At 35.0% G+C, this 15,910-nt stretch overlaps 2 protein-coding genes across 4 annotated transcripts in view; one reads left to right on the top strand and one right to left on the bottom strand.

Moving 5' to 3' along the window:
* The first annotated feature begins 2,813 nt into the window (after window positions 1-2,813).
* LOC311306953 (uncharacterized protein) overlaps window positions 2,814-15,910 on the top strand; it is a 68,451-nt gene continuing 55,354 nt past the window's right edge. The window contains exons 1-7 of one of the 3 annotated variants that reach the window (XM_084435613.1): window positions 2,817-3,025; window positions 3,144-3,410; window positions 3,527-3,826; window positions 6,548-6,634; window positions 7,081-7,158; window positions 7,570-7,598; window positions 7,778-8,093. In XM_084435613.1, the coding sequence (XP_084291739.1) occupies window positions 2,929-3,025; window positions 3,144-3,410; window positions 3,527-3,826; window positions 6,548-6,634; window positions 7,081-7,158; window positions 7,570-7,598; window positions 7,778-7,873 (954 nt within the window). In that variant the 5' untranslated portion in view covers window positions 2,817-2,928 and the 3' untranslated portion in view covers window positions 7,874-8,093. Of the gene's footprint in view, window positions 3,026-3,143; window positions 3,411-3,526; window positions 3,827-6,547; window positions 6,635-7,068; window positions 7,159-7,569; window positions 7,599-7,777; window positions 8,094-15,910 lie in introns of those variants that run through there. The other 2 variants (XM_084435612.1, XM_084435610.1) reach the window with 2 other exon arrangements.
* Window positions 9,476-14,866, bottom strand: LOC311276190 (uncharacterized protein). The gene is made up of 9 exons (XM_084385733.1): window positions 14,708-14,866; window positions 13,706-14,026; window positions 13,302-13,607; window positions 13,121-13,189; window positions 12,520-12,603; window positions 11,947-11,975; window positions 11,716-11,790; window positions 9,977-10,042; window positions 9,476-9,906 (listed from the first exon to the last, which is right to left on the bottom strand). Exons 1-9 carry the CDS (start codon window positions 14,757-14,759, stop codon window positions 9,793-9,795), a joined length of 1,116 nt encoding a protein of 371 aa, XP_084241859.1. The 5' UTR covers window positions 14,760-14,866; the 3' UTR covers window positions 9,476-9,792.

Below are 15,910 nucleotides of genomic sequence, written 5' to 3'. Positions count from 1 at the left end.
CTACTATTTCCGGTTAGAATTCGAAGTGCAGATCAATGCACACTCTAAGGCTAATATTGCCCACAACCCATTGCGTGCGGGAGGGAGAAGCTTTGTGGTGATGGTGGTATCTATGGTGATGTAAACATGGCAGCCGGATGCAGCCGCGGAGATTCGCCCTCAGTTTTTAAGTGTAAGAATTCAAATGTTTAACCCTTATTAAAGTTATATTTTATTGTCTCGTAATATTAATGGGGTTATTTTGTGCCAAAAAGTACCGTGTTTATCTTGTAGGGTCCGATGAAATAAAAAGTACAGTGTCATGCAAGTGTCTTTTTTTTAATGTATTTCTTCTGATGTTTCTGTCTTAGATTTATAAGTTACCTTACTATAAACCCTTATGAAAATAAACACCTTTTACTACACTAAGCATAGTTTAACCACACTGACTTATTTGTAGTAATACTGTGGCTGTACAAATGTTAACTTTATCAATCCAACCAAAGAAACATGGTTACTACACTTTTACTATAGTAAAAGCATGGTTCATTTTCATCGGGGTATTTTTGAGTATTATACATAAGTATAAAATACGTTAAACAATAGTTATACTATAAACTTTAAATATTTTAGCTTTCGTTACACACAGTGCACATGAACGTCAGAACCAGCCGCCTCACAAACGACCTGCGTTTGGTTGATCTACGACGACGCCCTGCTTCACTCCTCAATTTGGTAGGACATTGTAAATGTATTTTGGAAAAAAAGATGGGAATAGTAAATACATTTATATATGACATATAAGAATGAATGAAATGTAAAATGTTTTGTTAACAGTCATGGTGTGCGTAACTAAGCAACCACGTTCTCGTTCACGTTGCATGACGTCATCGAAGTATGTCCCAGAACGTGCATACTTTTTTGCTACACACTCAAAAGTATGTACTTTTTCCTCACAAAAAAAGTACATACTTTTAGGTCGTAGTATAAGTAGGCGAATTGGGACTCAGCCAGTGACTGCTCAACATCAAAGTCCTTTTAGGCAAGTCGTGCCACTCGGCCGCCATCTTGGCAACGCCTCCGGGCAGCTATTTCGGACTAACAAGACCAGGCTCCTATCTAAATGAATGGGCAGAGAGTCAGAACTGCACTTTAACTGGTCACCGGGACATAAAAACTGCATGTATAGAAACAGCAGTAAAAAATGATAAAAATCGCTGAAAAAGCCCCAAAATAAGGTTTAAAATGCCTTTTCCCCCACAGGTTATACTTTACTACGCATGCGCAAGAGTTTACGACACCAACTTCATTTACGTCTCTATCCAGAATGCCGGTGTTGTGCAATAATCAATGTCAATATTGTTCTCCATTATTTAAATATAAGCAGGTTTGCACTTTATCAGTAATAACAATGTATTATATAGATAAGTTGTTTTAACTATTCATTTACATGAATCGGTTCAAAAGAGTCATTAGTTCGCGAATTGGACGTGTCATACGGTTGTGTGATTATCCCAGCAGTTAGGACATGGACATCCCACAAGGTTAGTGTCAACACAGAAAACATTACATCACTGGATAGGTTTTTTCGTTTATTTAGAGAGTAATTTTATGTCAGCTGAATGTGCGGAATGCATTTCAGAGAAGATAAGGCAACGTATTTTAGCACAAATCACACCCAGCGGTAATTCAGGAAAAAAAAAATCTCAGAATGCTTCACATGAAATGTGACGTAGGTAGGTCTTCCGACCTTTTACCATAATGTTGTTTTATTTTGATTAATACGCGTGCGGGAGAGAGAGCAAGACAGCGCTTAATTTGGAGACGGTGAAGTCAGAGAATGTCTAATATGGCGAGAAGTTTCACTCTCAGTAAACTTCCGGCTTCTGAACTGGTTGCAGTTCCACTCTGATTCCATATGAGGGCGCTCACAGGACGAGTGCAGAATGAATGGAGGTCAATGGCGGTATACCCCTCAAAATCCACTTTTCTCAGGATATAATTTTTTGTCTAGTAATTTGAATGTTGTATTCGAAAGGAGATGCAAAGAAATTACACATTGCTGGGTGTTAGATTTTTTAGAGTCACTTATTTGCTTTAAAAAAATCTTTCAAAATGTCAATGACGTCAGAATGCTGACGTCATTAGCAGAATGCTAGAGTGTTATGGGCAACAACAACTCAACCTGTAAGAAATCAAAACGACATAAGTACTCGTTCATTCAACTTTCGACCTAAAACCCATGTTGAACTTGCAAAATCTACAATCACATCTGAGATTTCTCAACGGCAATCGGGTGAAAGAGACTAATTTAGCCGTCTAGCCCCATTGACTCCCATTCATTTTGCACTCATGGCGAGCGCCCCCAGTGGAACTCTGGTGGTACTACAACCAAAATTCGTTTTAATAGGGAGTGGACAGGCTCTCCGTAGACGGGCTCTGGTGAAGTCTTGTTTACACTTTTGCCTGGCTCTGAGAGAGAGAGAGAGAGAGAGAGAGAGAGAGCGCGCGCGCGACCGGGGCGCTCTCTCTCTCTCCGCTGTCGCAAAACCTCAACTGTGCGCATGCGCCAGTGGAACCAGACGATAGGCTTAAATGTTTCCTGGCTTGACTTTTAAAAGCAGATGATTGGCTTACCAGCGGGAGGGGCGGGACATGTGCACACAACCGCCATCTTTGCCGTTACGGGTTTTCCTTATATAGTTGTATTGAGGATTGAGGAAGTGGCATGTCTCATAATAAATAGTCTCTGTCAACATGTAAGTTTCATCACACTGGTTCAACCCACATAGAGAAATGATTATTTTTAAACCCAGTTAAGACTGATGAGTGACTACATGAGTAATGTAATTACATGGTCATGTCTTTGACAGTACCAGATAAAAAAATTTAGTGAAAACTGAATGAAAGAGTCTTTCTGAACCTGGGAAATAACAAGCAGGGGAGCTGATGATGTTAAATGGAAGAGAATATCAGAAACTGAAAATGGCTGATACGTGTCTTATGTTTCTGCTGGGACTGATAATTCTCTGCTCATTTCCCACAGGTAAACACATTTCTATATGCTCTATAAGACATCTGTGGAAAAAACCCTTATGGAAAATAATGATTTTTTAAAAATGTTATATATAGCATAATGATCACCCAAATGTATTGTGTTGCAGGCACGAGTGGAGCAGAAGAGACTCATGTGTTCTGCAGTTCTGGTGAAAATGTCAGTTTTCCCTGTAATAATGCTCTTTCTGGCTGCACAACTATATGGAAATGGAACCATGACAGGTTAGAGACATTGAAAGATAGAGATGAGAGACTGAGTCTGGGGTCTGACTGCTCTCTGAACATCAGGAAAGTCACTCAAAAAGATTATGGGCTTTACACCTGCGGACAACAACAACGAACTGATGGACATGTTTATCTGCATGTTCTTCACGGTAATTGTAGGATAATGTAAACTGTATTTAAAAAATGCCAAATTCTCCATTTACACTCACAGATTACTGAAAAAAATAAGCCTGTCATGTGATTTCTGTCTTATTTTCTGTTTCAGTCTCATCATCCTCACAGACTGAGATCAGATCAGGCTCTGTGACTCTCTCCTGTCAGTTGTATTCTGGAGTCTCTTGTGATACTTTGTTCCGTACAGAGGGAATTCAGTTGATCTGGGTGAATCAGGCTGGTGTGAATCTGATGACAGACTCCAGATATCAGATATTCTTCTCCTCAACACACTGTAACAGCACTCTGACTACAACACTCCTGAATGAAGATCACAACAGAGAGTGGAGATGTCAGGTTACTCAGAGAAATCAACTGAAGACCTCAGCCACATATACTGTCAAGTATTCAGGTGGGAACAATATCGCATCTCATCATATATCAGTTTTAGTAGGCCCTAAAGTTAAGTAGGCCTTTAGTAATGTCGGAAATTCTATTAATATCTTTCAGCCAGGATAAACAGAGTGAGCAAAAATTGTACAAAAAAATTAAATAAAAGCATATATAGCATATTGTGCTTTAATTGTTAAATTTGAGGTAATACTTTAAAACAATGTTCAATTCTTTAACATTAGTTAATACAATAACTGACAATGCACAACCCTACTTTTACAGCATGTATTAATGTTAATGTTAATTTCTACGTGTAATACATTTTTAACATTTCACATTGTATAAATTAACATGAATGTATTATGAAAAATTAAATGAACAATGAATGATATATCATTCATAATAATATATGGACACTAATAATAAAGAATTTAAACAAACAAACAAAAAACGCCATAAACATTGTTGTGCGTTGTGAGATCATGATGGTTAACAAATTTTTTTTTTTTAATGACTGTATAGTCCAGGCAAAGTAACTCATTTTGGAGCCAAAAATAGAATTAATTGTAAAATAATTTTTTTCAGCATAGATCTTTTCTATGAGGTGTCCAGAACAACATACTAAAAGTCCTAAGAAATCCTAGTTGAGGAAATATGTTAAATTCTCATCAATCCGAGATGTGTGCCAATAAGGCCAGGCAACAATACACCCCAATGGGGCTATTTTTTTCCTTTACTCCTATCAAAATGAAACTTTACACAATGAAAGTACCCATGAAAAGTAAAAATTTTTGTATTACAAGTTTCTTTGAAAATGAATTTGAATATGCAAATGAGCTATAGACTAATCGATATAGGCTAAATACACCTGCATAGGCTTAATTTTTTCCTTTACTCCTAACACAATAAAACTTTACATAGTAAAAGTATACATGAAAAGTAAAACATTTTGTATTAGAAGTTTCTTTGAAAATGACTTTGAAAATGCAAATGAGCAATATACTAATCGAATATGTCCAGAATACACCCTAATCGACTTAATTTTTCCTTTACTCCTATCACAATCAAACCTCACACAGTGAAAGTATAGCTACATGAAAAGTAACATTTTTGTTTTACAAGTTTCTTTGAAAAATCTATTTTAAATATGCAAATGAGCTCAACACTAGGCCTAATTGACTTACTGTATGGCCAAGATACCATAAAGTCGAAAAAACAGGGGCCAAATAACTAACACATTCATGTCCATTCAGTAAGTTAACCTATGCATAAACACGATAAATTTAAAGGATTAGTTCACCCCAAAATGAAAATTTCCTAATAATTTACGCACCCCAATGCCATCCAAGATATCCATGTCTTTCTTTCCTCAGTGGGAGAGAAATTATGTTTTTTTGAGGAAAACATTTCTGGATTTTTCTTCTAACAATGGACTTCATTGGTTACCATTGATTTAAAGTCCAAATCAATGCAGAAAATTCTGTCATCATTTACTAACCCTCAAGTTGTTTCAAACCTGTATGAATTTCTCTCTTCTGCTGAACACATAGGAAGATATTTTGAAGAATGTCACTAACCAAACAGTTAACTGGAACCATTGACTTCCATAGTACTTTTTTTTCATACTATGGAAATCAATGGTTCCAGTTAACTGTTTGGTTACTGACATTCTTCAAAATATCTATCTTTCTGTGCAGCAGAAGAAAGAAATTCATACAGGTTTGAAACAACTTGAGGGTGAGTAAATGATGACAGAATTTTCATTTTAAAGTGAAGTAATTTTGCCAGACACCAAAACTGCTTCTCTTTTTGTAGTTAGCAAGTATTTCAGACCAGGCGGGCCACACATCAGACTTCCACCGTTTGTAAAGTAGCTTTGCAGTGTTATGAGAAGCTAGCAACAGCAATATCTAGTTAGTTAAAGAAAAACAAAAAAAATCTAAAATAAAATAAAAAACACCAGAAAGAAACCTCCCCTGTTGTTGCTACCTTGTCGTGGTGGAGAGGCTTGTGTGCCTCCGTGACCCTGAAGACTATACCGCCTGGGGTTATACCCCTGGCAGGTACTACCAAGCCAGGCAGTTTTCAGCTTAGAGGCCAGTCTAAAAGCAGCACTGCCATCACCCATTGGCAGTAGGATGATTGGATGAATATTGGGCCGATGTATTTGTCATATGAATGGTGTTTCTGCCTATGCAAATTAGGACATATTCAATAGATGTGGCCCTCATGTGCATATTCTAATTCATTTCAAAAGAAACTTGTAATACAAAAAAAGTTACTTTTCATGTATACTTTTACTATGTAAAGTTTTATTGTGTTAGGAGTAAAGAAAAAAATTAAGCCTATTTGGGTGTATTTTGGGCATATTCGATTAGTCTATAGCTCATTTGCATAATAAAATTCATTTTCAAAGAAACTTGTAATACAAAAAATGTTACTTTTCATGGGTACTTTCATTGTGTAAAGTTTCATTTTTGATAGAAGTAAAGGAAAAAAATAGCCCCATTGGGGTGTATTGTTGCCTGGCCTTATTGGCACACATCTCGGATTGATGAGAATTTAACATATTTCCTCAACTAGGATTTCTTAGGACTTTTAGTATGTTCTGGACACCTCATAGAAAAGATCTATGCTGAAAAAATTTATTTTACAATTAGTCTGTCGTAAAACGCTACTTTGCCTGGACTAGTAATATTCTGCAGTATGATGCATCTGAACTAACACTCTTCCCGTACAGCTCAAGCTGGTACAACGACACCAGTGATTCCAGTCCACATCACAAACTCTGAGGATCCCACAGCTAGAAACACACCACAAACACAAGGTAATCACTGTCTTTCTCACACCAGTGTTTCGCACATACACTTTTCTTCTCAAATCAGTCCCTATAAATATAACAGATTTCTCTCTGGGGAGACGGAGTGGATTACAAACTTTGTGAAAACTAATTGTAAACAAGTTCGTCAGTGTGCTTGAGACTTTAAATCTTTGAATTTTGCTTAAGAAATATTAAAATGATTGTGGAGACAAAATCATGTCTATAGAGCTGTAACTTTAAAAAAATATTAAATAAAATTTGTAAAAAGAATGTTTATAGTTTAATGTTCTGCTGAGACATACAAATAATTCAAATGATTGTTGTTTCAATTCAGCTCATACATCAAAACACACTCTGAAAGTACATCATTTCCAAATGCACTATATGGGTACAAAATAACAAGATGGATTAAAACTGACCCTGAACGTGTTTTTCTGTAGTCTCTCCCTTAGTGATGGTTGTTATATTTCCTGCATTAGCCCTTCTCCTTCTTGCTTCTATGCTGTGGGTGATTTATACTAAAAAGGCTGGTAGGTTATTGTAATTCTTAATATTTTATAACAAACAAACAATATAACTTTAATAGTGTACATCACTTTCAGGTTGTAGAATTGCTGTGAAGATTAAGATTTCTTTAATAAATTACATTTTAAAATATATTTAAATAAAAAATGTCACAATATTACTGTTTATTGTATATTTGATTTAATTAACGCAGCCTTGGTAATCTTAATTATTCCAAACTTTTGAACAAAGGTGGGCATGATGAAATGAGGGCTAAATTAAATGTTTTATAGAAAACACAATTCCAATTAAAAAGTCACTTCATGACAACAGAAGCAAAAGTGAACTCTTCTTAACAGTTTCAAGATAATGCATTGATCTAGATATGTGGATGTGCTATATCTTGCCTAATATTTTTATTATGTGACATTTTACAGATAACAAAGAAGAGGCTGTTTATTCTGATGTAAGTATTATTTCATATTTGTCGTCTATTTGGTAAGACCAATTTATGAAGGTAATTAACTGCCTATATACTCTAGCACTTGTATACAATAAAAAAAATATATATATATTTACAAGTTGTCAAGTTGTCAGAGTAAGTACTCATGTACCATATTTGTTTATGTGTCTATTGATGTTTAGGTGCTGACATATGTGTCGTATTCTCGGATTCCAACAGAAAATATGAGTAGATACTGCCACATCCATTCCTCAGTGTCCACTGACGCTCCGAAATGAGCCAGGGGCCAGAGTCACGAAATAAAATAAAATAAATAGACACAAAGAGATTTCATTGCAATAAGATTTATTTTATTTTACAGAATAAATTAGTATTTAAGTAACTCTCCTTTTTTCCTTTTTTTCAAGATAATATTTCTTGAATTTACCACTTTGGCTGGTGGTGAGAAGAGAATATGGCAAAGTAAAAATGTTTGTACTTAATGAGTTTGTCTGTGAATGCTGCCTTTTAGAAAGAATTGCATATTAAAGACGTATCAATATCCCAGTGTCACCTCAGCTGTTTATTCTTCTTTTGTTGTCTGATCATAATGAATTATTACACTTGTATCATATTTAGTTATGTCCATATTTGGAGACATCTCGTTGTTGAGTCACAGGAACCCAGCAATCTCTGCACCAAACACTGCATGATTTTACAGAGAACAGGAAGTTGTAACCAGATGTGTTGTGCCTGGAAGTCAATGAAATCACAATGTGCCCTTTTAACCTTGTCATGACTAGAGAGAAAAAAAAACTTCTCTTAACTGAACCTCCACTATAATAACATGATTTCTTCACACATCAGCTATACAGTTCTTTCAACTTTTCGTGCAGAACAGAATTTGAAGCTTCTGTTCATCCAATATTTCAAAAAATTCTGACAAATGTTTCACTTGACTGAATTGAATCTGACACTTTTGTAAATTATGTGATGAGAATTTTTTTGACTGCAGGGTACATTGGGGCTGCTAAAGGCACACCGGGGTAAAAGGCGCTTTTGGCTTTATTTTCCTTTAAACCACTGGATGGCTCAAAAATTCACCTCAGCACTTTTCTTAGCAACCGTGTTTGACTATGAATGTGGAATCTCCAATAGGGAGCACTTACACTTTCAGTCTTGCATTCTCAGGCTGTGTCCAAAAGCTTAAAAATGCTGCGCCTTCTGAGGACATTTTCCCAGAATGTTTGGTTTATAAGAGAAAAATTATAAGCATAATGAGGACTGTTTACCTATTTGGGATTTTATTTTTATTTTTTAATGTAGATTTATGTAGCAAAATGAGAATCTATAATATTATTGATTATAGTTTGAGACAAATGTCTTGTAATGTTTTCAGTTTTGTTCAAGGTAATTAAAGCAACCGTTATTTTTCAATAACGGAAGAATGCGTTAAAGCATGGCATTTGGGGTAAAAGGAGCCCCTGCTGTTGGTGCTAAAGGCGCAATAATTAACATGATGATAAATTTGTGTGGTAAAAGGACCACCTTGCCACCTCATACATTTGTAAGATTTTTAAACAAAACAAACCACTTTTATGATTTATTTTCACACAAAATCTGTTGCTTCATCAATGTTCAATAAAATCATATATTGTTTTTATGCAATCATACACTATGGGAGTAGTGAAAAGCAAATTTGTATTAGGGTGTACCCTACATAGTACGCAATCACCGGAAAGATGATCGGCTGACAGTGCAGAATTTGACAACACAGCGCTTCCTCTACAGCTCTGCTGAGTAGAACACTTTCGATGAGGATGAGGATGTTGTACTTAAAACAGTATGACTATTAAAAACAGTTACTGGAGAATGAAGGTGCAAACAAATAAGAGAAAATGGAAGATTTGGAATGATTTATTATTTAAATCTGTTCTCTTGATCAACAAACAGTTACTATGAAATAAAAATCCTTCAAGTCCTACAAATAAATATGATTACTTGAGTTTGTTTATTAACATGTGGAAGACAAACATCTCAGTTACGTATGGTAACCCTCGTACCCTTTCAGTCGGTCACATTCTACGTCACGTGGCGTCGAACGTGACCGACTGAAAGGGAACAGTATTTACCACGTCAACAGGTTAACAAAGTCAATTATAGGCATTTCTCTGCTCATGATATCATGAGGTATTTGTATAATTAATAACTGATTCAGTTATTTGTGATGGTTCTGGTTCACAGAGGAATAAAGTTGACTGCCGTTATCCTGAGGTCCAGCTGTTGCTCCTTTGATGGAAGCGTAAGTCACTTTATCGTCATCATCATGAACCTGAAAGAACATCACAGATATTGTCAGTTTTGAGAGAAGATGATGGAAGTACAAAGAAGTGTTTACCCACCTTGTTATTTTTGGCTTGGTTTTTACTGAATGTGGCAATCTCCGCATAAGTCACGTCTTTCTGCTCCTAAACATCAGTGGAAACATGGTGAACTAAAGTACAAAATCCATCACTACTTTGTAAAGTAGACTAATTATTATGCAGGTGCTGCAAATATAAAAAAATATGTTGTGTCATGTGCCATTTTCACCTAAAGGTTTTGTGAATATCTAATATTTGTAACAGGACTTTTAATGATTGTGTTACTTCGCTTGTCTGTGTTAGAGGTGGGGATTTTCAGTGACTCTTTCTGTACATTAAATCATTTTGCATGTAGATATACACACTTGCCATTTAGTCATTGAATCATTTATTCAAGCGATTTATTCAAAATGCTGATTCATTGAGGAATGAAACACCTCTGCTGCTCGGTGTGTTATGTTGTGACCTCATGGAAAATGGAAATATTGTGGCTAAAATAAGTTACTCTTATTTTAGAATGAACTTATTCATTATTGAAAAAGAGAATATCAGGAAATAGTGCCGCCTTCATGTTAATAACTTCTCAGAAAAAGCCCATGACGTCAGTGCTATTTCAAATGTGACGTATTAAAATTAGAATTGAACACATCTTATAAATTAGGCCAGCATCCTGAATCTGTGGCGTATGAAAGTAGTTCCACAAAGTGTTGGGACACTTCAGGATTTTCTTAGTTATTTACACATTTGTTGTGTCCAATTGTTGGGTAAAATCAATATCGCTTTTTCGTTTTATACAAATCCAACTGCCATCATCTTGTCTCAGTTATAGCGCCTCAGAGGACTTGAGATTAAAGGGGTCATGACATGAGAAATCCAATTTGCCTTGATCTTTTGACATATAAGAGTTCTTTGTACCACTAAAACATCCTGCAAGTTTCATAGTTTAAAACGTCCTCCTCATTATAAACAAAGCATTTATTTATTAAAGCTTAAAACGGTTTGCTTGAAGATTGTGGGATTTGTGACGACACATAAACAAATACCATTTGCATATGACTTGCCCCAGAGTAAGACATCAACGAATAGTTATGCATCATTGCTCCATAGCCCCGCCCACTGGCATTCAGTCCCTTAACGGCTGATATTAAAAGCAAATAGAACCCATGATAATCACTGACACTCTCTACACTGGATACAGTGTACAGATGTGTGTAGAGTTTCTGAGTCTGTCGACAACAGGACAGAAGATTGTAAGAACGTTCGCCATGAGGCGTACATTTTAAACAGCTTGTTTGCGTCTCTGTACAGGACCCTGCGCCAGGAACAAGTGGATGGTTTATTTTAATGGTGTCCCGGATTGCGTCGGAAGATTATATGTTTGTTCTATGCAATGATGTTAGCCAATCATACTGGCCATTTGATGACAAGCCTTAAAAGAGTCGCCCCTAAAAATTTATCATTTTACACCTGGTCAGAATGAGAACTGAAAATAATCATTTTTATGCATATATAGGCTACTTATTTTTTTGTGCAAAAACTAAGTGAACCTCAAGGAATATTTAAAATAATTTTAAAAAATCCATGTCACACCTCTTTAATCATTGCAGTGTTCATCTTGTTGCTAGTCTGATTTTGTAGGCCTACATTGCAGTGTTGGTGAGTAGCTGTGTAACAATATAGTATACTTAACATTACGAGGGATAATATGGGCTAAAGAAACTGTCAAATATACACAGATATGAATCGCTTTTGGAAGATGAATCATATGGGTCACTTACATTGGCGCTGGCAGTAGGATGAATGGAGATGTTGATTGTATCATTGGTTCCATTATATTTATTCATATTTGTGACCTTTAGACAAGAAACAATATTCTAAGTTTTGCTGTTGGGTTTATCTAAGGTGAGTGAAAACAGTACACATATTGGACAGTCTATCCAAGCTTATAGACGAAAAAAAAAAAAAGCTCATGGATCAACATCACGGGTCTTTGCTATTTTGATACTTACCACAGAGTCATTAGTTCCTCTTCTAATATCTGAGGAATAATTATCACAAAAACAAGAGTAAAATACAGCACGTCATTAGTTATTGCAGACTGATAATTGATATTGACAATTATTTAGAAAAATTCTAATGCTGTGTGAATAGTAACTTTATATTTGTCTTTTTAAATGGTTCATTGACCTCAAAATGAAAATTCTGTCATCATTAACTCACCCTAATGTCATGCTGAACACAAAAAGAATAAGACATTTTGAAGAATGTTGGTAAACAAACAGTTTTCGAGTTTTGGTCACCATTGACTTCCATTGTATGGACAAACACAAATAAAAACACATTTCTCAAAAAATCTAACATTTCACAGGAGAAAGAAAGTTACAGGTTCGGAAAAACATCAGGGTTAGTAAATGATGACCACATTTTCAGAAATTACAGTGTCACAAACTATAACTTCAAAATTTTTATCATCACATCTTTCCAAATTGATATTTATATGATAAAACTGATGTGCTTGTCTGTAAATTCTTTGGATGTTTTGGGCTTTGTCTGTTGTCACAAAATGTAAATGTAAAACTCACCACCTCTTTTTTTACAAACCACCCAAAAAATAACAGCAGGAAGGAGAACAGCCAATGCAGCAACAACACCAACCACCACAATCACTAGAGGAGAGACAATATAGAGTATAGAGTGACACACTCAGATCCAGATGAAAACAACAGCAGAACGTTTACTATATATTACTGTGTCATTTTAAACAAAAATATAAAAACCACAAGTACTGACACACTTGCAAACAAAGTGTACATTGTATGTTTCCTAAATGTGTTTTAGTCAACACAGGCATGATTGGTTTGGATTGACATGTAACAATAATTTCAAGTTGTTTTTATTTATTTATTTATTTATTTATTTATTATTGACATGAGTGACAGAAAAAAGTGTTAACCTTTAAACATGGTCAATGTTTGTGATCAGCTGTACTCTAATATCTCCAAAGCAAAATGAGTTATTTGCAAAATTGAGTTATTATAAATGAGAACTACTGGAGCAACTGGAAACAATTCAAATGAGAAAGACATACATACATACAAAAACATTTAAATACATGTACAGTACATTTATTAATAAACATTCAACAGCTGATTATGTACCTGGTTGTGTAGAAGTTTATTGTACCTGGTTTATTTACAGTTGTGGTTGTCTCTGAGCTGGTGAATGGAGTCAGTGTCTTTGTCTCTGTTTGAGCTGTAAAATATTAATTTTCAGATGCTTTATACTGTAGAATATATATTTATTTTATTCTTGATGATCAATACAAAGTTAAAAATAAGTAACATTATAAATAACAACAATTTACCTGAATACTTGACAGTATATGTGGCTGAGGTCTTCAGTTGATTTCTCTGAGTAACCTGACATCTCCACTCTCTGTTGTGATCTTCATTCAGGAGTGTTGTAGTCAGAGTGCTGTTACAGTGTGTTAAGGAGAAGAATATCTGATATCTGGAGTCTGTCATTACACTAACACCAGTCTGATTCACCCAGATCAGCTGAAGTCCCTCATAATTGACCAAAGTATCACAAGAGACTCCATATAAATGCAACTGACAGGAGAGAGTCACAGAGCCTGATCTGATCTCAGTCTGTGAGGATGATGAAGAGACTGAAACAGAAAATAACACAGAAATCACACTACAGACGTCACTCTTTTCATTACACGTGAGTTTTAGGTATTATTTAAAAAGTTACAGAAACACTGACCATGAAGAACATGCAGATAAACACGTGCATCAGTTCCTTGTTGTTCTCCACGTCCATTCACGAATTGTCGGCAGGTGTAAGGTCCAAAATCTTCTTGTGTGACTTTCTTGATGTTCAGAGAGCAGTCAGACCCCAGACTCAGTCTCTCACGTCTCTCTGTGTCATTCTTCTTTTTCCCTCCAGCAATCAGTTCAACTGTCTCTGAAAGTCTGGTATAGATCCATGTAGTCGATGTGCAATCAGAAAGAGTATTATTACAGGGCAGACGGACATTTTCACCAGAACTGCTGAACACATGAGTTACTTCTGCTACAGTCATACCTGAAACACAGTACATCTGAGTAATCATATTTTACTTTTATATTAAAAGAGAGAATTAAAAAATATTTAACCTTAAATGACATAGCAGATAAAAAAAAGTCTGTAAATACAAAGCATGTCTTGAATGAGACACAAATGAGTTGTCCTGTTTTAGGCAGTGAATGAACTAGACTAATCTGGACATTGTGAATACCACTGAAATATAATGTTCACTTTAAAACACTTAATTACTCATGCGCTCTCAAACCTGAAATAAAATATATTTTCAACAGTTTCAATTGTTTTGTATATGCAAAACAGGGGGCCCAAAAAAAAATTTTTCAACAAAGTTTGAAATAAATATTTATTTTAAGAATCATACAGGTTTGGAACAACATGAAAGTGAGTAAAGGACGACAGAAATTACAGTGAACTATCCCCTCAACATAAACCTGACTTCTGAAACATGCTTCAGACCTCTGAAAGTGAGAATAAAACATACTGGCATTTGTCAGAGAATTCTATAATAAAACAGTATGTACCAAACAGCATACGAGATCATAACATGAATAATTCAATCTAAATCTTAGCCTGACTCTATGCCCAAATTAAGGAAAAAAAAGAAACAAAACATTTTTTATATTTTTTAATAAATGGCTGTTCCAATTATACAGATACAAAATATTTAAAATATTTCTTTACCTGTTAAAAATGGACAGAGAATTATAATTTCCAGCAGACACATTTGACACATTTTCTCTTTTGAAAAATCTTCCGACAATCCTTCTGACAAACCTTCCTCTTATCTGACCTAAGAGTTTAGAATCTCACTATAAAGCTGCGTTTCGCTGACTGTTGACGTGTGTAATGGAGAAGTGTGTCACATGTTCATGTATTTCAACTTTTCAGTTGTCTGACCCTTATATCATTCTGTATAGGCCTATTTGTATACTGAATCAACAATATGCATTGACCAATGATCATGAATATTGGTAGTGGTCGACCTATATATCGCCAAGACTGATTCATCGGCCGATATGTTTTTCTGCTTGGACGATGTGTCAGAAGCAGCGCGCCAGACTTTTATATTTTCTTCATTAGTTTATGGTCTCTGTTTAAATATACATTATTAGATAGAACTGTTAAACAATGTAAACAGTAAATGCATGCAAAATATGACGATGTTTGATTTTATATTATTTGTCATAAAAAGGCAAACACTGTAATACTTTCTCATTTACCATCAGCAAATACGCATTATCATTTAAACAAATCTTGGTAACACTTTACAATAAGGTTCATTAGTTAACATTAGTTAACTAAGAATGAACAATACTTCTACAGCATTTATTAATCTTAGTTAATATTAGTTTCAACATTTACAAACACATTATTACAATCAAAGGTTGTATATGTTAATGTACTGTGAACTAACATAAACAATGAACAGCTGTATTTTTATTAACTAACATTAACAAAGATGAACAAATTGCTCACTGTTAGTTCATGTTAGTTAATACCCTTTTACAGTCTATGGTTAATACATTAATGTTAACTAATGAACCTTATTGTAATATATAAAAAAAAACATTTCATTTCACAAACCTTGCAGACATAGTCGAATTCAGCTGTAAGATTTTCTTAAGTGTGTATAGACTGCATAAAAAGTTCAAGAGAAATCAAACTTCAAATCCTTGATTTCAAAATATGCTGCGATATATGTCATATTCATGTCATTTTCATTGTGTGTTGTCAAAAATTAATGTTACCTTGTCTTTATTTTATATATACATACTGTAACGGTCACCAGCTGGAGTGCCCTTGAGAGCCACCAGAGGGCACTCCACATAAGACTATTATCACTCACAAACTACATTTCCCATAACTCACTGCCTGGACTCATCA

This window comes from Rutilus rutilus (genome assembly GCF_951802725.1).
Source record: "Rutilus rutilus genome assembly, chromosome: 17".
NCBI lineage: Eukaryota > Metazoa > Chordata > Actinopteri > Cypriniformes > Leuciscidae > Rutilus > Rutilus rutilus.
This window is presented reverse-complemented; position numbering and strand designations above follow the sequence as displayed.